The 20,810-nt window shown below is 39.1% G+C and overlaps 1 protein-coding gene across 7 annotated transcripts in view; it reads left to right on the top strand.

Moving 5' to 3' along the window:
* Positions 1-4,555: 4,555 nt before the first annotated feature.
* The window catches only part of nrg2a (neuregulin 2a), a 52,234-nt gene continuing 35,979 nt past the window's right edge, over positions 4,556-20,810 (top strand). For all 7 annotated transcript variants that reach the window (XM_053648357.1, XM_053648355.1, XM_053648352.1 and 4 more), the window contains exons 1-3: positions 4,556-4,786; positions 13,987-14,149; positions 14,571-14,689. In XM_053648357.1, coding sequence (XP_053504332.1) covers positions 4,681-4,786; positions 13,987-14,149; positions 14,571-14,689 — 388 coding nt within the window. In that variant the 5' untranslated portion in view covers positions 4,556-4,680. The remainder of the gene's footprint in view (positions 4,787-13,986; positions 14,150-14,570; positions 14,690-20,810) is intronic.

Below are 20,810 nucleotides of genomic sequence, written 5' to 3'. Positions count from 1 at the left end.
GAGGGGAAGGGGGTTGGCACAGGATGGGGCTTCAAAAGGATCAGAGCATCATTTGGGATGCATCTGTCTTGTGGTTTGTCTCCACTTTTTGCTAATGGGCCTTCACCATGTTCGATTTATCACACATGTAGTTCACACGCAGCTTGTCTGTCTTCAGTCTTACAGCTCCTACATGCCAAACTATGTGCTGTCTGTTGTTTTTGTGGTTTGTCCTGCAATTCTAGCCTAGTTGACCCTCGTTCATGCCTGTCGTAGGCTATGATGTAAAATCAGCATCAGAAGAGAAAGAGTTCTAAGTAAAACAAGACTGAAATATCCAAGTATAATGTTTAAATCATGACCAGAGCATTTCAATTCGAAGCAGACGATTCACAGTGATATGAGATTGGTAGCTGGCCAGGACCTAGACTGCATCCTAACAAACTAAAAGTTACATTCCACTATAGCTACTGGTACTGGTACTCCACTCATTTTTCTTCTGTACTATTTAGTACTGCTCCACTGATTTTTATTCTGTACTATTTATTATTTCATTGTTTACAAATACAGACTACTGCCTCCTCCTGGTGTGGAGAATGATTCAGTTCATTCAGATACAGAATATATGTACAACCCTGATTCCAAAAAGTTGGGATGCTGTATAAAATGTAAATAAAAACGGAATGCAATGATTTGCAAATCTCATAAACCCGTATGTTATTCACAATAGAACATAGAAACATATCAAATGTTTAAACTGAGGAAATGTAGCATTTTAAGGAAGAAATAAGGTAATTTTGAATTTGATGGCTGCAACACATCTCAAAAAAGTTGGGACAGGGGAAAGAAAAGGCTAGAAATGTAAGTGTTACTAAAAAGAAACAGCTGGAGGAAAATTTTGCAACTAATTGTTCCACAAATTGTAATTGAAATTGAAATTGTTCCACAAATTGAAATTGTTCCACAAATTGTAGATGCAGTTTTTTTTTTGCAGATTGGTGAACCTCTGCCTATCTTTACTTCTGAAAGATTCTGCCTCTCAAAGATACTCTTTTTATACCCAATCATGTTACTGACCTGTTGCCAATTAACCTCCAGCTGTTTCTTTTTAGTAGCACTAACTTTTCCAGCCTTTTGTTGCCCCCATCTCAACTTTTGAGACGTGTTGCAGCCATCAAATTCAAAATTACCTTATTTTTTTCTTAAAATGGTACATTTCCTCAGTTTAAACATTTGATATGTTTTCTATGTTCTATTGTGAATAACATTTGGGTTTATGAGCTTTGCAAATCATTGCATTCTGTTTTTATTTACATTTTACACAGCGTCCCAACTTTTTTGGAATTGGGGTTGTATATATCGGCGTTTCAGAAGTTATCTTTTTCAGTCTTCTGGCAATAGTTCGCCGAAGTCAGCTTGTTCTGTCATGGCCCTCGGAGCTAGAGAGCTGTTCAGCAGGGAAAATGAAACAGGCACGCCCTGTTGTTGCTCCCATGTTGTGATTCTGCAATTAAGCATGCCAGCCTATTGCAACACATCTCTGTTTATCACAACATTTCTCCTTTTTTTCTCTGTATCCTTGCCTCTGCCAATTTCCTTCTACATATGCCAACTTGTCCACTCATATATCTGTGCGGTTGGATAACTGGGACTCCTCAGTTTACATGAATGAACTCCAGTGACTTAACTTTTTTATCTCACCGAAATACACATGTACGCACGCATACACACATACACACGCACACTCACACTCAATGGTGCCAAAGCTAAGAACACAAGCAGATAACAAGCCACGTCTTGCTTGGCAGTGTGGGAAGGGTGTTCTGTGACCCACACCCGGAGTTGCTGCAGATCTCTCATTACCATTGACAGAATTGCTTGCTGCAAGGAAGCTGTCGGACACATTACCGCATGCATAGAAATATACATTTGCACACCACACACATTAGCACACACAGTTTAGCTGCAATGTGGCCTTTGAAGTTGTCAGAGTGGAATAATCTGCTGAGTAGCATGACCTGTTGGGACATGACCCTCTTCCATACACTTATACACACCTTCTCAGTGGTGACACTGGAGATTGGAGAGGGCAGAGCTGGAAAAGGGCCCATGACACCATATAATCATGACTCATAAGAAACATTATGGAATTCTGTACTCTTCCTCTTCGGCTCTCCCTCCCTCTCTTTGTATTTTTTCTTTTCTAGTTTCTGTCTCTGTGTAGGTGTTGGAACGAAACCAGACCATTCTGGTCGCACATAGGAATTCTAGCCTAGAAGGAATAGCGAAAAGTCTTTAATAACATTTTCATACCTTGCACGTCTTCACTCTCTTGTGATAGCGTGACTTTACGGAATGACATCATGTCGTTAGTAGAGACACCGTAATCGGCAAATCTTCAGCACATAGGCACATCATGATAGAGGTTCGTTTAAGGAAGCCCTTATGCAGAGACTGTTATGGTCCTCTATCTTGTGTTCTTATCTGAATGGAGATGCTTTGTTTAAGGGCACAACAATAGTGGGGCCCATGAGAGGGATTTAAGCCTGTGGCCCTCGGGCCAACAGCCATTTTGTTCTTATCTGGATCAAGCACTTGCCTCATAGGTTGCAGGTGTGTGAATGAGATGTAGCCTTTAATAGATACAAGGCCTATGCAAAATCTTGCTTTAAGGGCCGCTCTATAATGAATCATTTTAATTATCAGAAAAACATTGACTTGTTAAAATAAGTGTACACTACTAGAGTTTGTTAGAGGTTTTAGATAGAGAATTCACACAGACTGAATTATTTCCTTCCCTTTCATGTATGGCATTTGGTAGACACCCTTATCCAGAGCGACTTACATTTATCTCATTTATACACTTGAGCAGGTTGGGGTTAAAGGGTCTTGCCCAAAGGCTCAGTAGTAGCAGCTTAGCAGTGCTGGGATTTGAACTCACATCCTTTTAATCAGTAATCCAATGTCTTAACCAGTGATCTACCACTGCCCTAGCTTTCCTTTCTTCTCCTACCTTTTCCTTCCTATCTTTTCTTTCTTTCTTAGTTTTTATTGTTATTTTATTCATATTTCATAGTCCTATGCACGTTATACACAGTGTTGCCAGTATATGAGACGCATCTTCCTGCTCATTGGTCACGTGGTCCACATATCATCATATGTATCATATGTATCATAAACACACTGTAGTTATACGCTTACAGCCGTGTTTCTTTTCAGAATTTTGCCAGCTCCCTGTACCTTGTACATTAATGAGAACATGACCGCATGTTTTTTGGGTGATGAACAGCAGTGTTTCTGGGAACATCTCAGTACCAGTGTTCGGCTAAGAAGAGTACACCAAACAAAAATATCCAGCAAGCAAATGACTGTACAAATACATTTCCTTGGGGCACTGTTGTTATTTCCTGGCCTATTAAATCATCAGAAATACACACAACCAGTACACACAAACACACATATTGCTTTACATATACATATAGAGATACATATTAGATCATGATAATAAGTGCCAGCTAATAATGTTCTCACCTTCGAAGTAAATTCATCCATTTCCATAGTTAAGATGGGCTATTTTTTTATTAAAAAAAAAAAAAATCAACATTATGTATGACATCTATTAGTCAGTACACATAAGCATAGATAATTTCAGATACACTGAAACTTCAGAGTAGTTTTTTTTTCCGTCTTGGTTAGTTTAACTTGTACTCAAGGCAATTTCTTAAAAGGATATCTATACTTTTTCATTCATGTTGACGTTTGTGTACTTTATGCAGCTACCGGCCTTGACTGTGAGTGTGTGCGTGTGTAGGGAAGCAGTCAGCTTAACTCAGCTGTGTGCACGTGTAAGATTTCTCTCCAGAGACTGCTCACGATACTAGCAGGGACACGCTGGGACTCGCTTACAGTAGAGGGTGGGAGACAACAAAAAAGCTCAATGTGAGCGTAGGAGGAAGGGGAAGTAAAGTGAACAAGGTTGAAGAAGCGGCCGTGCTTGTTCAGAGAAGTTTTTATTTTATCACTGCTTACCTGGAGATCTAAATAGACTTCCTAGATGGTAATTCCAGTTTTGCTGCACAGTCATAAAAGGAGAGTTCATTTTCCTTGGAAGTTTCTTGAGCGTATGAGAAGCTGGTTTGTTCAGTGGTGTCTGGGATGTTGGCCTAGGCAAAGGTATCAGAACGTGGGGCAATATCTGGACCCTAAACACAGAGGGCATCATATATGTCTGTGACCTCTGACCTGAGGCCATGGTGGAGGCCCAAAAGGGCAGGTGACCAGGAGTGGTCTGAGCAGGAGCTTTGCTGGATTCCCTCTCCAGCCTCAGGACTCATCATGCTTATCTGAAGCTCTCAGTCAGGGAACAGTTGTCTGACAGCAATGGGAAATGCCTCTGTTGCTCCCTCCTACTCCTTCTATCCCTCCCCTTCTCCTTCTCTTTCCTTTACTCATGCTCTCCCTCCCTTTCCCTCTCTCTCTCTCTCTCTCTCTCCACTGTCGTGTCTTGCCTGTATTCTCTCTCTGTCACAAGGAGGTGTTTCCCTCATGATGGGACCGAGTGTATATAGGGCACGAGCGCTCAGACAAGTTCAGAGTCTTAAGCACACCTGCCACACGCTTCCCTCTTAGGACTATTGCTGATTCTCATTGCTGCCCAAGTCTTTTCCCCTCTGAGTGGATTTATACTTTTTCGACACCATCATGTCAGAGCGAAGAAGGGAAGGAGAAGAAAGGAAGAAGAAGGATAGGAATGGGAGGAAAAAAGGTAAAAAGGAGCGCAAGGAACAAAACCGTGATCTCACTCAAGGTAAAGAAAGACGCAACACGCAAAGGTGTGAGTGTGTGGATGTATGCATGTTCGTACGTGTGCGAATAAGGGAGGGGTGTGAGACTCAATGGGGAAAATCTTACATCTCATCTTGTCAAAGCTTGCTGCCTGCTTTTGTCACACAGGAGGACTTCCTAAATGGCAGCACGTAGCGTCACATCTGGCCTCCTTGGCCTGTGGCCTTGTAACGGTGCATAATTGTGCGTTTGCAGTGTGAGCCCCAGTCTGTGTGCTTTGACACACTGGGACCTCCCTGCTCGCCCTCAGCCGGCTTTGCCAAGTTGCTTTACGATTTTCACAGTTGATTCCTGTGTTTGGTATCTTAATTAGCGCTTGTGTTGCTGAGCCTGTGTGAATTTCCTCTTATGCTTGCAAGCCACCTGGCAAGAGCTACTATTGATTCGATTCCATGCTGTATCTGAAGGAGGCTGCACTGCTGGGCATCTGCAGCCTTTACTGCTCTTACTGCAGTTAAACTCTAGATATACTCTTACAGTGTCACTGCGGTTACTGCTTGAATGAATGCTAGTCTCTAAGACGCTCTTGAACAGCTAATAGAGTGCAACATGCTTGTGTGGTCTATCTCAACGTCTGTCTTGGGTTCTGCAAGCCTCAGCTTGTCACTGCAGTCTGACCTCGGGGTCATGCAGGAAGAGAAATTCTCACATATTCTGTGACACTCACTAGAGGATCTTCTGTGTAGGACAGAATTTTTGGACACAACTAAGTTTCTACACTGTGATCAGACTGCATGAATTTGACAAAAATGTTTTAATTATGCCAATGCCATGAACTGTCAACACACCCTCTAAACCTTTTTGTAATTAGTCAAAATGCTTGCACAACAAAATTTTGTTAGAAAGAGATCATGTAAATGAAATCCTTTTGTAGTTTCAGTATTGCAAATGCCAGTATTGCACTAACGATTAGCAAAAAATCTATTGTGCAACCCCATACTTGTGTACATCTTACTGAGGTGTAGAAACAGAGATTGAGGTAGCAGGTCCCTCGGGAAGTCATCATTAGTCCTCTGAGCATTTACCTTGATCCAAGATACCCACATTAGGTTAGTGAACCGGAAAGGCATGGCATAGTATTGTCTTCCAACGTTCCCCTCCTCCCCATCACCCCTTAATTTCCAGGCTCATCCATGGCTCTTCTCCCTTCATGGGAGGTTTCCTTTTTGCTCTGTCGCCCTGAGGCTCTGCTTCGCGTGACCTCCTTGATAAAATGCTTTTATTATTCGGGACACTTCTCCTGTTATTTCCTTCTTAAATGTTGTAGACTGTGTTGTCTTTACACGCAACTGTAATCTAACACAAGGGTGTGTGAGGAGCCACTTTTAGTAACCATGCAGCTTTCTCTCCTGGATCTGTCTTCACGAAATACTAATCTCTTGTGCTTTGTCTACTGGAAACAAAGCAAAGTTAGGAAGAAAGGAATAACTGAGAGATTCAGCTTTTCCATGGAGGCTAAGGTTAACCCTGTCACACGCATTGCTTTTCAGCATCACATTTTTATGCACTGCTAAATTTAACTCGCTTGATGTCAAAATCGCAAGTAGGAAATCATGGTGATTGACTCATTTAGCCCTCAAACCTAGAGATGGAAAAAAAAAATTATGTTGGAGAAATATGTGAGTGCTATGGCCTAAGTAAGATTTTTGATGTCTGCTGTTGGGATAAGGTTGTGATCAGGATCTGCTACAGACTTGTAGATTGTGGTATTTTGTGATATCTGTCATGGACTGCTGTTCCTTTTCCTTCTTCATTATTGAATTTCACACATGGTGGTTTAGAGGTTAACACGACATGCCTTGCACTTCTGGGGTTAGTGGTTCAAATCCCACCTCCGCTCTGTGTGCGTGGAGTTTGCATGTTCTCCCCATGCTTTGAGGGTTTCCCCTGGGCACAAAGACATGCATTGTAGGCTGATTTGCATTTCCAAATTGTGTGCTTGTGTGCTGTGATGGGTTGGCATCACCTGACTTGTGCCCTGAGTTCCTTGTTTGGGATGCTCCAGGCTCTCCCGTGACCTTGTGTAGGATAAGTGGTATGGAAAATGGATGGATGGTTAGGCAGGTAATTTTCATGAATGGTCTAAATTTTTAGATGATCCATAATTGTTAAGGGTCTGTAAAGCCCACTGAGACGTGACTGTGATTTTAGACATCATAAATCAGTGACTTGATGTTAAGTGCTTGAGTTGTTCTTGAAAGCCAGAACAAAATTGCAGATATAAAAGATTCCAATAATGCCTAAAGAACACTTTTGATCAGTAATTTGCTTATATTATTTCCTTGGTTTCTTTTATCGACTTAATTTATTGTTTACTCCATGATATATTTATTATATAAATATGATCTCAATTGGACATAGTTTAAAGACTTAACTACAACTTTTTAAAGTGATATATTATACAGTCCAAACTTTGCTGGCACCTAATTCATAACCCTCGAACATTCTCTCTGGTTATATTTAGTTTACTACAGCATTTATAGACTTCTTTTTCTCTGTTGTACCCATCTGGCCCAAATTTAGCAATGTGTGTAAGAATGTGCAAAGGAAGTCGACTCAATAGAGGTTAGAGGTCTCCAAGGTACTGCAAAGCACAAGGGCCTTTAATGAATTTAACATTAGCATTGGGGCACACAGTGGCTTAGTGGTTGACACGTTCGCCTCACACCTCCCCTTATAGCTTTGTAATACCAACATCATGGCAAGATGGTAAAGCCAGCATCTCTGCCAGTGCCGGTCCTTGCCCATTTGGTGCCCTAGGTGAGATTCATCCTCAGCGTTACCTTTTCTGAGGTAATTACAGACATGAAGAACGTTAAATGTGGCTTGGTACTGTTAATCGGATTCGGTGGGATGGTGGGATGGTGGGATGGTGGGGCAGCACCCCAAATATGGTGACACCCTAGGATTGACAAACCTTGATGTGTCTGATGGTCTTAATCTGTCATTGTTTTCATTGTTTTCCACTTTGGTTTAGTAGAAGGTGTTTGACACTGACATGATTTACATGAAGCAATCCAGGCTAACCAACATTGCTGTATGATGCCAAAAAAACACAGAACCTCCTTAGGCACTGTTCCTCTGTTTTGTTTTGTTTTGTTTTGTTTTTTGCATCTATGCATTCATGTGTATGTCAGAGAGAGAAAAATGAGTGAGAAAAGAACATAGCAAAGTGAATGATTTTGCTAACATTTCTAAATAAGAGTGCACTAGCAATATCGCTTTACGAATAAATCAGTACAGCTGTGCCATAAATCTTCACACCTCTAAACTGATTCGAATCAGTGAATATTTATACCTCCGATTTCCATGATTCAATGCAGTAGTGAAACTGGTATTTTGTAAAATATAAGATATAACATTGGGCACTTTTCTCCCATTGATTAATGTATGCTGACCAAGTGACACTATTTTTTCTTTAAGCATATGCTCACTTTAGTTAAATGAATATATGTACTCTAAAATTTAACAGCATATTTGGTGTGCAGATTGTATTTGTTATCATTATTGCTTATACTGTATTAATACATTTCCCAAACCATATATTCATGTAATGGGAATCATAAACATGACTCATAGCTATGAATCTTTGCTGATAGTTAAAAGGTTGACGTATATTGTTTTCTAGACCAATCAATGTACAATTCACTTTTTTAAGCAGACATGTCATTTGTGATTTTGTTTGCATTTTTTATGAACCACAGATCAGCCTTAAGGACAGGCCACATGGCAAGATTACAGTGCGTCATAATTCTTTAGGCAATCACTGGTGACTAGAGGCAGCATAAGTGAAATACAGTTTCTTCCTGCAAATCTTGTAGCCTCCGTATTCTTTGCCTTGTTTGAATGGAAAAATCATGCAGTCTGTTCCACCAAATCGACAACACTAGAGCAATCTTGTTCTGAGCTTTCAGTTTCTTTCAAAACTTAATATTTTTCTCAGAACGGCCTCCTTTGTTATATGCTCTTGAGCAAAAATTGCATCAGCGCACATTCTACAAATGCAAGAGCGAGCTTGTTGTAGATCTTGCAAGCAGCAGAAATTGGCAGCACTTAATGTTGCATCTGAGCATGAAGCGCTGTAAGGCTTTGCATTTTTTCCCCAGCCATACCCAAGGTGATTTAGAGAGTTTAGACTGAATCTTGGCACCATCCCTGAGGCTATGCATTTCAGTCATTTTAAAATTATGCGCAGGGCCGCAGAGAGAGTGTCATGTGTCTCGTAAAGTGTGACGTTTGTATAAAAAGGCTGGTGAAATATGCAATCTGCGATCTGCTTTGGCCCGTTGATCTACAGCACACACATAGTACACACATGCAGACTGAGGAACCAGATTCAGGAGTAAAAGCTAGTAAGAAACATTTTAGCAATTATTGGATGTTTATTATAACATTTGAATCAGTAGAGTCAGTGCTCCTATTTATTTGTTGAGGTTTTTTTTTTTTTTTTTTTTTTTTACATTTATACTGTTATAAATAATTCTGTATAATTCCTTATTAATGATTGGGACAGAACTTCATTACAAACTCGATTATTATTATTATTATTATTATTATTATTATTATTATTATTATTAAGAAGAAGAAGAAGAAGAATCAAATCCATTTTGGGTTAATTTCAAGTGTTGGGTCCAAGTCCACCTTTGTCAAGTTCGAATCGAGACCAAGTCCGAGTCCTTAATGGCAGAGTCTGAGTCGAATCTGGCCGAGTCCAGAACGTAATTAAATTGAAAAAAGATGTGAAATTGCTATTGTAAACTCAACACTAAGCTGTTAAATTAATATTTTAACCATCACAAACCAATGGCAACATAAATATAACAAAAATTACCATTATTACATCTTGCCATTGCCATTTAATATTTCTTATTTCATGTCATCAGCACCTCAACTAGTTTCCTATCAAAAAAATCATTTCGGGGGGGGGGTATATAGAGGTATTTAATGCTTTTAATCTGTCTATACATGGCAACAAACTCATTTCTGAACACAGATCTGTTCTTGTAACTTTTTTCCATTTTAATTCCTAAAATGAAAAAAAAAAAAAAAAAACCTCTATCAGCAGGGTTTATGATATTTACTACATTAAGAAGTACATTTCACATTTTACATGAAATTCATGACTGGACTCACCAGATGCTAATGTTTAGATATGACTACAATCTTTACCGATATTTCACATTAAGGAGGAGTTTTCTCAGGTAGGTCTATCAGTAAGAAATACTATGGAAATTGAATAAAGCAATTAAATGTAAAAAATAAATATAAAAATAGACTTCACTGTATGACATATACAGTGATTCTTATTAAATTTACTGAAATTATTCAGTCAAATGAGTGAGTGAGTGATTTTCTCCTTGTCTTTTGTTGTTTGTTTAACATTAATGACTTAGACAGCAGCAGGTTTATTAGACTGCTGTCACTTTAAGACCTAATGCACAGATTCAATATACTTTATTGACACACCTCAGATTCTTCCCAACTGTTTACAGTCACTTAAGACATAACCATCTGTGTTTACATGTATACTCAGCCAGACCTGTATTTTGACATTTTGTGTGTATATTTATTTGACCGTTAAGCATAATAAGCCACTAATGTTAACTCCCTTCAGTACTCCCACGATGAAACGCTTGAGACGCACGCACTGAAAGCTGCCTCATCGTGCGAGTACCGAATTGAGTTCTCTTTAGCGGCTTATTACGCTTGGACACACAAATAAATACACACACATCCCTGGTCAGGCAGGGAGACATTCATTAATTTCTAGTTATCTTAATTTTATGTTGTTATTTTTTATTTTTTTTTATCTTTCTTTTCATGTTATATGTGACTCGACAGTACCAGGAAAAAATTACAAATTTTTTACAAATTTACCCGAGTGCGTGAAAAGTCCGAGTTCGTTCATAATTGGACTCGAGTACCCCAACTCTATTCATTTCTAAGAGTAGAGTTGGAACACACTCACTGAAGAATTATTTCACTGCAGGCTTATGTAATCTTTGATTGCAGTGTTTAACCAATACATCCTTTCTGACACCAAGCTTTTACTTGCAGCTAACAACAAACAAGAAAAACTGACATTAAACAACATCAATATTACAAATGAAATTCAGGTATTGTTAAAGACCAGTTTGTTCTGCACTATTGTTGGTTCTCTGAGGCCAGCATTTTAGTGCAAATAACTACAAAGTTATGTGCTCAAATCCCATTGTTGGGCTGCTCAGCTGCATACTTTACATCTTATCTCAATTCGAAAACTCTTTGGATAAAAACATCTACAAAATGACTAACATCTATCACAACTATCACAGCACTGGTTACTTTTCCTACAAAGCACAGCACAATACTGTGTGTCGTGTTAATCTCCGTTCGACAACATTTCTAGAACTCTCTCTCTCTCCCTGTCTGTGTGTGTGTGTGGTGGCAGTAATGCTGCTGGATGACTCTTTCTACTGCATCTGTAGTGTACAGGTGATAGCATAGCCAAGAATTCTGTCTGAGTAATTCCTGTACTGAGAAGAGAACAGAAAACTTGGAAGGGCAGTTGTTGAAACCGGTCAATAAACATGTAACACTTTCATAAATTGTATCATAAAGGTATCTGTAGATGAAGCTCTTAATCTAAAGTATTGAAATAAACACAGAAGTGCCTCGGTTTGTCCCTTACTGTACAAGAAAAAAAAATTTGGTTAGATGTTTTCTCATGTCTGTAGAGACCTTCATTTTTAGAACGTAATGGTCGTAGTCTAGAATTTGCATTGTATTGTATAGTCACCTGGTGAAATTCAACAACTGCCCATCGACTTCTAAAATAAGCAAATTTCGAATCAATGAGTTTATAGCTCTTTTCTCCATCCAGGAAGACATGTTAAAATTCACATTCATGCTAATCGTACTAGCGCTACAGATGTGGTAGTTTGAGATTAGGTTGAAAACACCTGAGTATTTCTTTAAAGCACACCAGTCATTGATCTATGACTTAACTAAAGCCAGCCCGCTTTCCTATCACACTGTATCCATTTTTCATTGTGCTGAAGCAAACCACAAGCCTTTGTGTGTCTGTCGGATTCTCAGAAGTGAAGACAGTGTTAAAACCCTGAGCTAGCTTTGCTTTTGGCTTTTGGAAAGACGTAGGCTTTGTAGCTTTAAAATGTCATTGGGAACCTGAGAAGGATTAATACCATCACCACATTCACAACACTGGCACTAAAGAATCTGGCACCACACTGTAGTATAGTATGTCAGGCTTCATTAGTCTCAGCACAATATCAGGAATGCCATTCTTTCAATGAGCAAAATTTAGTAGGCCTGCGTTTACTGGGACGGAGAAGTGGGCCAGAGATGCTAAAATTAGGCTCGCTTCTGATTGTTGCAGGTCTAGCATCTTAATTGAAGTCATTACTAAGATACAGTAAGTTGTTTATTTTTTGATACTTTTGCTTCTAAGCCTTCAACAGTGGACACATTTGTTTAGGTATGTGTCCTAAACAGACATGACAGAGAATTTTTCTTTTTGAATAGCTTAGGGAAAAAGCTAGCAAGTTTTCCCCCCTTAAATTAGCTAGTTAGCTAGCTTATGCTTATAATAGCGTTAATTAAAGTACAGTCAACAGATGTTGCTTTTCCTTTTCAAAATCTTATAAATGGTAGACATCTAAAGTGATATTACACTGTAATCCAAGCAAAATAAATCCAAAGGCAGAGGGAAAACAGGAAAGACAGTTATTAGAAACTAGCAAATAAAGTAGCATATGCTAAGGGTGAAAGATTTTTGCTTAGACAATTTCACCCTGAAATCATGGCCACTTCACTGCTAACCCTCAGTATTAACCTACTCTTTACCTGTCCTGTTACACAGTTATTCATTGACTGGCCAGGTCCCATCTGAATGTCCCATGTGGATGCTGGACTGACTGATGTACTCTAAAGTCCTCGCCCTACTTAAGCATCTTTCAGGACAATCTGGCCACGTTGTGTCTGACCACTGGTTAGCCTCCTCTTTTTGGCGTATTTATGTGCGTATTATCTGAGCTCTAATGTTTGATGTTGGTTTGAGTTCTCCCAGCTGCCTTACTGCTTCTCTTTCATGTAATAGCAGCAGACATGTTGAAGGCCAAAGCCTACTCCCTGTTTACAATTAATGTGAGAAGCATTAGTATAATCAATCAGAAGTTTGTTCTCCCCTAGACACAGTGAGAATGCTGGGCAGTGTGGTTCATATCACGGAGTCTTTTAAGTGTTTAGTTTCAGTGATAGGGAGTGTGGGTCTGTGCTGGCCGTAATCAGCAAATTCATTTAGTCAAGAAAAATAAATGGGATGGGGGATACAGTCGTTGCTTGCTACTTACTTGAAGAAGAAATTATATTTAGGAAATTTGACACTCTCTTCCATGTGTTTATGTATTTTTTAATGTACATGTATATGCCCGATGTCAGTGGTTCTCAAACTTTTGCAGCGTGAGGCCCCCCTTGTGTCTATTAATGTTGTCAAATTTTCGCAATTTGTTTTTTTTTTCACGCTAGGCACATCTGTATTAACTTTCTCAGCCAAGAGTCTGCATCCTCTATCTAAAAATGTATCCGTTTTAAATATTCTTAGGTTTTATCAGTGTATGGCTAACAGTACTGTACACTAGTATATCAGTGGATGTCTCTGTTTAGCGTGTGTCTTCGTGTGCTGTGTAGAACTGATTTCATTTATTAATATTTCTCATTTTTATGGGCATCATACTTCAAAGTTCAAACTTACATACAGGCTTAAAAAAATATTTTAAAATAAAAAATAATATTCTATAATTTCTATGCAGCCCCCCTGGCACCATATGGCAGCCCCGAGTTTGATAACCACTGCCCTATGTTATGTATGTTTTAATGCACTCTATAGCCATAATCATGAGCAATAAGGGACAGGAATTCATGGACTGCTATTGAATGTAATAATCTGTAGTGAAGAATTAAAAAAAGACAAAAAGAAAAAAACAGCTGCATGCTGCCAGTGTGTCAGGTGAAATTCTCTGGCCAGATGAGATGTCTGTATGACTAGCCTGTTTTAAGACTCTGTGTTGCCCCATATAATAACTGATCCATGGAACAACATGTTTGCACTAATATCAAACAAGCAAGTGTAATCTGACACATTTGTTCTTTTCCTCTTTTTAGGAGCTCCTACAATAAAGCCTTTGCAGAGCCCAGTGGTAGTTGCAGAAGGAGCCCAGTTAACAGTGAAGTGTGAGGCCTCGGGTAAACCTCCCCTGTCCTATAAGTGGTACAAAGATGGCACCTTTCTGAAAGAGAGCAAAAAAGTCGGGATCAGAGCCAGGAAGTAAGTGTTTGATTAGCAACCATGTGTGCATGTGTCTTTTGGATTCTGAAGGTTACACAGGAATCACAGAGCAAAAATACGCTGAGACGTTTGGGGGCATGGAACAAGAAATCCCCTTGTATTTGTAAGAAAGTAGAACCATAGCTCAGGTTACAAAACGAAAAGCCTGTGTGCTTCCTTATAAAGCGTTTCACATCATAACACATTATTGGTCATATTTGCTGCTAAATTTACTGCTGCCTGGATTGCAGCCATTTAAGAGCCATCCGTAATATAAAGCTGCACATTATAATCCTTTTGAATTGCTGTTTAACAGCACCGTTTTGATCTCTAATCTGTTTTTGCTAGGTTTGACATCCATGTTGTTGGGTTTAGGTGATCCAGAGTAAAGTCTCATGACTCTTCTATCTCTATGTCGCAGGAAAAACTCCAAGGTCCAGATTGCTAGTGCTCGGCTGGAGGACTCTGGGAATTACATGTGTGTAGTGGAGAACGACAGTGGGAGTAGCAACAGCACAAGCACCGTTCATGTCCAAAGCAGTAAGTAACAAGCTAAGCCATAGCTTGCTTATAATTAAATGATCCAATTCTGTAATTTTCCATCAGTTGTTTGAGTGCTGCAGAGTTCCTAAAGGCAATGTGTTCCACTGCTGTTACAGAAACATTGATAATGCAGCCCCAATCCAGCTGCTGATATCATCAGTTATGTGTTTTAATACTTTGTACTACCAAAATTTGCACTGCCAAAGAAACAGTATTATTTTTTTTAGACTTTCTCCATGTGATTGTGGTTTTAAGAGATTTTAAATGTCTTGTTCAGCCTCTTGAGCTTTGTTTGGTGATACATTTTGAAAGACCTTTCTCCCAAGAGTTTTGCTTTGCAAATGCCATATCACCGGAGCTTTGCTAACATGCCAAGACACTGCTCTCAAGCTAGCCACTGAGCATCTAGATAGACACTGGACAGTTTGCAGTCATTCTTTTATCCAAAGAATTCCAAACAGGCAGATTTGAAATATTATCAAGAAGGACAATATTTTCTCAATAACAGGCCAACATCCAAACGAGTTAGTTATAAATTCCTCACTTATCATCTTCTGTCTATGGACTTAATTATGTGGTCAGTGTGGTTCTTGCTCTGTTTCCTTTGCTTTCACTGTTGAACACAAGGTGTGCAAACCCTAGAGCAGAACGCTTTGATTGATTTATGGAGGTTTCCATGTAATTAGCAATGGAGTGCTTTGACTCTCCCTCTTCTGTGGTTAGATGGATGAGAGGGTGTCACCATTTGAAAGGCATATATAAACAGAAATTGTTTATTTTACAGACCTGGTTTTTGGTCAAGTGTACACCACATTTCTCCTTCTTCTAGTCCATTTTTTTTATGTTCTCTGACTTTTTATTCTGCCTTTCCCTTACTCCGGCTGGACTACTATATTCACCTTGGATTTGCTGCTTTGTCATACTGGACATATTTACAAATGAATACTCTTTTTCTGGATTACTTTTAAGATTTTTGGTGGTTGTTTTTGTCTATTTTTTTTACTATACTTTTCTTCTGGATTATTTTTTTCTCCTGGGCTTGTTGTTACCTCATCCGCCTGGAGTAGTTTTTCTTTGCTGGGTTTCGTCGTAAATGCTCTGAATGATGTGTCCTGAAACTAACTCTTCTACCTGACAGCTGTGAGCCCTCTTCCTGTGAACCTGGCGCCATGTTGGTCTATGTGCTGGTGAGTAATTGTGTACTCTCTCATTAGTTGTGCACCGTCAGTATTGCTAAGCCTTTCATCCTACCGCTGATTTTACTGGTTGGGCTGCTGGTGTTGGCTAATGCATCTGTTTGGATTTGATGTAGATCTCCTACTGAGCTTATGGATGGTGTACTGTCTATTTGTTTTGTTTTTTGACAAGGCTACTTGGTAATCTTGTGCACTCATTGTAGTTCTCAGATAGGCTGTGATATGTGCATTTCTATGTCTGTGAGTGACTGTAGTTGATGGCTATTTATGGCTGGTGTCAGTTGTTCTGTATTGCTCTTCGTCCTCGGTATGCATTTTGCTTTACCAGATGCTGCCTGACTGTTTATTGTTTTGCCAGCAGTGCAACCCCTACAACCTGGTCAAGCAAGCAAATCAAAAAACAATGGCTATAACCCAAGTTATTGATTTCTCTACCCCTTTAGGAAGGTGGACATTCATAGTCACACCAGAAATTACAATGTCAATGCAGGATGGCAAAATTTACATTGCTAAATTTTTATTTCATAACCTACAAAGCTCTCTTGTTTATTGAAAGGACTGCATCTCTGAATTTTGAATCTTACTCTTCTGAGCACTCATTGACCCACTTTGTATCCAGTTATTTAGTCTGATCCCTAATCCTGAAAGCTCTGATCATCTGTTATGTTATACCCAAATTGTTTCTTCGGCTGTAAGTACCTTGAATCTGGAACCTTGAATCTGATCAGTCTTGAACTCTGTAATTAAGGGCTTATTTCCAATCTTCCACTTATATCCAAACTACAAAAAATATATAAACAACCAATTAACCACTCAACTACTATTCTACTCAGCCACTAGTAGACTTTCCATTTCTAGAGATTCCTTTCCATGCCATAAAACTGTGGCAGCTCTTGAATTAGTGACTAATTGTCAAGGTCCACTTGTCTTCCCTGACTCTGGTGCCCTCAATATTCTTATTTTGCGAGACTTTAGTACAACCCTTTTATATAATGAGTCAAGTCATTCTTTTGTCTTGTCTCTTTTCATTAGAATTTATATTCTATCTCTGCGATAGATTCTATGTTCTGTACATTCACATCTATCCACAAATATCTCTTTGTCCCTTAAGGATCAGATGTTAGTCCTTTTGGTCTTCATCTTATTTAATGCCACTCCTCCTATGTATTCTCATATTGGTGTATTGATGATTTCCAATAAAGCATTAGGAAATGCAATAGGAGTATTAGGAAATGTGCATTAGGACTGGGATCCTGCACGAACCATGGGATCCAACAAAAAGTCACGGGAGGAGGCGTTGATTACTGTCAGTCAGATATGAACATGTGGGACAAAGAAATGCTATGTTCATTAACATGAGAGCATATAGGGTACTCATGTACACTGCATGATGCATTTTCTACGACATTCATTCATTCATCAGTAATGGCGTTATAATGGTCAATGTTATGGTGGTTTCAATTACAGGTGTGTTTATATTTTGACTAATAGAACCAATTAAGCTGGCGCAAACACTAATAACTGTTGGAGCAGATGGGATTGGTCAAGAGTATCTGCAGGAGAGGGCAGGACTGATCGGAATTCTTTCAAAAGCGGGCAGGAAAGGAAGTTCCATGAAAATCCTCTGGTCCAAAACTGGATTCTGTGGAAGACGGATCATTCAACGCCATCACTCTCAGTGTGGGCTATTTGATCAAGACTGAGCTGACAGATTTAATTTTCTCCCAACAATACAACATCATTTTCTTTGAGCTTATTTTCTTCTTGCCTTTGTTTTTTAAAAATGTAAAGTGACATTGAGTGTGGGAAAGATGCCATATTAATAAAAAGTATTATTTATTGGGGTAAATAAGGCTTCCTCTGTTGCTTTTCACTGTCTTTTGTGCAGGAACTGTTTGAACAAGACAGAGTTTATTCTTCTTTGAAAAACAACTCAACTGCCACACTGATTTTGATGGAGTCGTCCATTGGCCACACCCACTCACAAATTATTTCCTCAAGGGTGCATTAGTCTTGTATTCGTTTTTATTAAGCTTTTGCCAAGTTGTGAGACCTAGTTCCTCTGGAGCTGCCAATATCATCTGACACATATTGTGCTGCTTTTCTATTGAAGACAGGTTTAAAGAGGCATGCTGTCATGTTTTTGCTATCTAGGAGTTGCTGCAAATTATATTGCGAATTGATGCGTATGTTATAAGGTTGTATTTTTTGCAGTGGTCTAATAGTAAAATACCAACTTTATAGTTTTCACACTAGGAATGCTACTCCAGCAATTATAGCAAGGTTAGGTGAAGGTACCCCGTTAGCAATTAACAATTGTTACTAACATGATAAAAACTACTGTATACTAATACGTATACTACTTGTCCACATACAGTATGCTGTTCAACTTATTTTTATCTTACCACGCAGCCACAGGTCATACCCTGACTAAGCAGTCTTTTCCCATCGAGTTGTAGGGTGTAAAATGGAAATAGATTAAGAGACCACGTGCACATCTACTCCTCCAGCAGCAGGACAACCACTTGGGCTGTATTTTCAGGTGTCCCTGTGAAAAACATATACAGCTGTTACCTTTACAACTTCTTTCACCTCTGTAAAGATTGAGTGCTCCTTGTTGCCATCTCTTGTCTAGCATGTGTGTTTCCACATGAACGTAAGACCAGCTCAAGGCCACTCTTTATGCACACTTGCATCTAGATAGGTGAGATTATCAGGATATCAGTGGCTGGGGTGGGGCATTTGTTTTCTGTGTGGTAGCAGGACACTTCAAGGTCATTCTAAAGCCAAAACTCTTGATGCAGTAGGAATCAAGCTAGTGAAGTGAAACTTATATTGCACTGAATAAGCAAAAACTTATAGGTAATTTAATTTATAAGAGGTAATTTAAAATATACAGTTGATAAATATTACAAAAACCTGATTGTTTGCTTGATCAAAACCTTTCATGGTAAGAAGCTATGGATAGGAGTTTGAACCTAATCAGATGGAGTGCTGAAATTTTTCGAGTGTTGGATTGATTTTGTATAATGAAGCACATGTGGTGTTTATTATGTTATTATGTCTTGTAGCAGAAGGCTGGATGGTTGCCCTTGCAGTGAGATTTAATAGGCTGGGGAGGGTTGAAGGCCATGCTGCTTGCCATAACATAGGCAGAAAATCTAAATAAACTTGATGGTATGTCTGCATATATATGAATTTATCTCTGTGTGTGTTCATGTATTTATATAAGGTTTTTCTCACATTTGTAAGTGAATAGTTGGCTGCATTTCCACAGTGAGGTTACCCCAGGTAACATTTATATATCCTATATCTGGTTGATGGTGTGTAAGCAGCACCGTTCCTGCTTCTCTTAAAAGTCATGTTTTTGAGAGTTGCTGCAGCAGTTACAGCATGTTACAAACAGACATATATGTCTGTGTAGGTGCGCTTAAGTAATTTGAAACAAGCCCAGAATTTCTAGGATGGTTGTGTTGTGTAGTTGAAGGAGCGTGATGCCTCCAGGCTGGGATACACCCACATTGCCTTTTGAACATATAGCAACCCAACCAAGAAACACCGAGCAAGAGATTCAACACTGAGGCAGCCAAACACTCCCCAGCCTTAGGTAACATTAGATTAATAGAACAGTCCAGGAAATACCTTGAACTTGACAATGTTTCATAAAATTAATAAAATGTTTTTCCCAGCCTGGTGGAGCATGAGGGGGCCGCCGAAGATGAGGAACACTCTTATCGTTTCCATTGCTGTGCTGTTCTGCCACACAATGGGGGGAGAGAGAGACCTTAATTTATTCGGCGCGCTGACTCGGTTGATTTCCATCCTAAGGTCATCAGTGAAATGGCTACTGCTGTGAAAGGCTGCAGTGCTGCGAGGCTGCTGCAGTAGCATGGAGCCGCAGTGCTATCTGTGTATATGCGCACGCCTTCCCAATGGGGGGGGGTGGGCAAAACAACAAAGACTAAGAGAGGGAAATACAGAGTATGAGACCCAGCTGCTTTGCAGAGTAACTTGCCTTGAACTCATTTTGTAATGCAATGTTAGAGTCTTGGCTTGAACCAATCATATAGACAATTGAATGCAGGCTTGAGCCAATCACCTTGCTGGAATTTTGTCAATGTTTGTACTGTTAGTAACAGGAAATCGATCACTGTTTTAAAAGAGAATGTTCATTAAACAAATTACAACACATAAGTAGTGCACAGAAAGTGGCGTACAAATTCATCATCCAGCCGAAACAGGAGCACTATTTGATGAAATTCTCATTTGATTTGTACAGAACCTGTAAGTAGCTACTTGTAAACGTCCACATTGTAGCAGCTCTTCTTGGTATAGTGAAGTGGTAAGTAGGGGCGTAGCTTTCCTAACAGACCTTGCAGGAGATAATAATGTTAAAATTATATTGAGTGAAATCCTACATAATGGATATTGCCAAATATTTACATTGCAAAATGGAAGTCTGATAAATGGCAGCATGGGTGTGTCATTCATTAAATGGGTGTGTTTGAGTCGTTTCATTTGAATTACTCAATGTTTCTCCAGAATCCAGAACCTTGTCAGTTTACAGTGGGGGAAAAAGTATTGAACGTGTCAACATTTTTTTCAGTAAATATATTTCCAATGACGCTATTCACATGAAATTTTTACCAGACATCAGTATTAACTCAAGAAATCCAGAAATATAAAGAATTCACAACATTAAAGTCCATAAATAAAGTTATGTGTAATAAAGCGGGATGAGACAGGAAAAAAGTATTGAACACACTAACTGAAATTTATATAATACTTAGTGGAGAAGCCTTTGTTTGTAATAACAGCTTCAAGACGTTTCCTGTATTAAGAAATTAATCGGCTGCAGTGTTCAGGTGTGATTTTGGGCCATTCTTATAAAGATATTGTCTTTAAATCTTGTCCAATTGAAT

This window comes from Ictalurus furcatus, chromosome 18, assembly GCF_023375685.1.
Source record: "Ictalurus furcatus strain D&B chromosome 18, Billie_1.0, whole genome shotgun sequence".
NCBI classification, from domain to species: Eukaryota; Metazoa; Chordata; class Actinopteri; order Siluriformes; family Ictaluridae; genus Ictalurus; species Ictalurus furcatus.
Note: the sequence above shows the minus strand (reverse complement) of the source record. Positions and strands in the feature narration are given on the sequence as shown.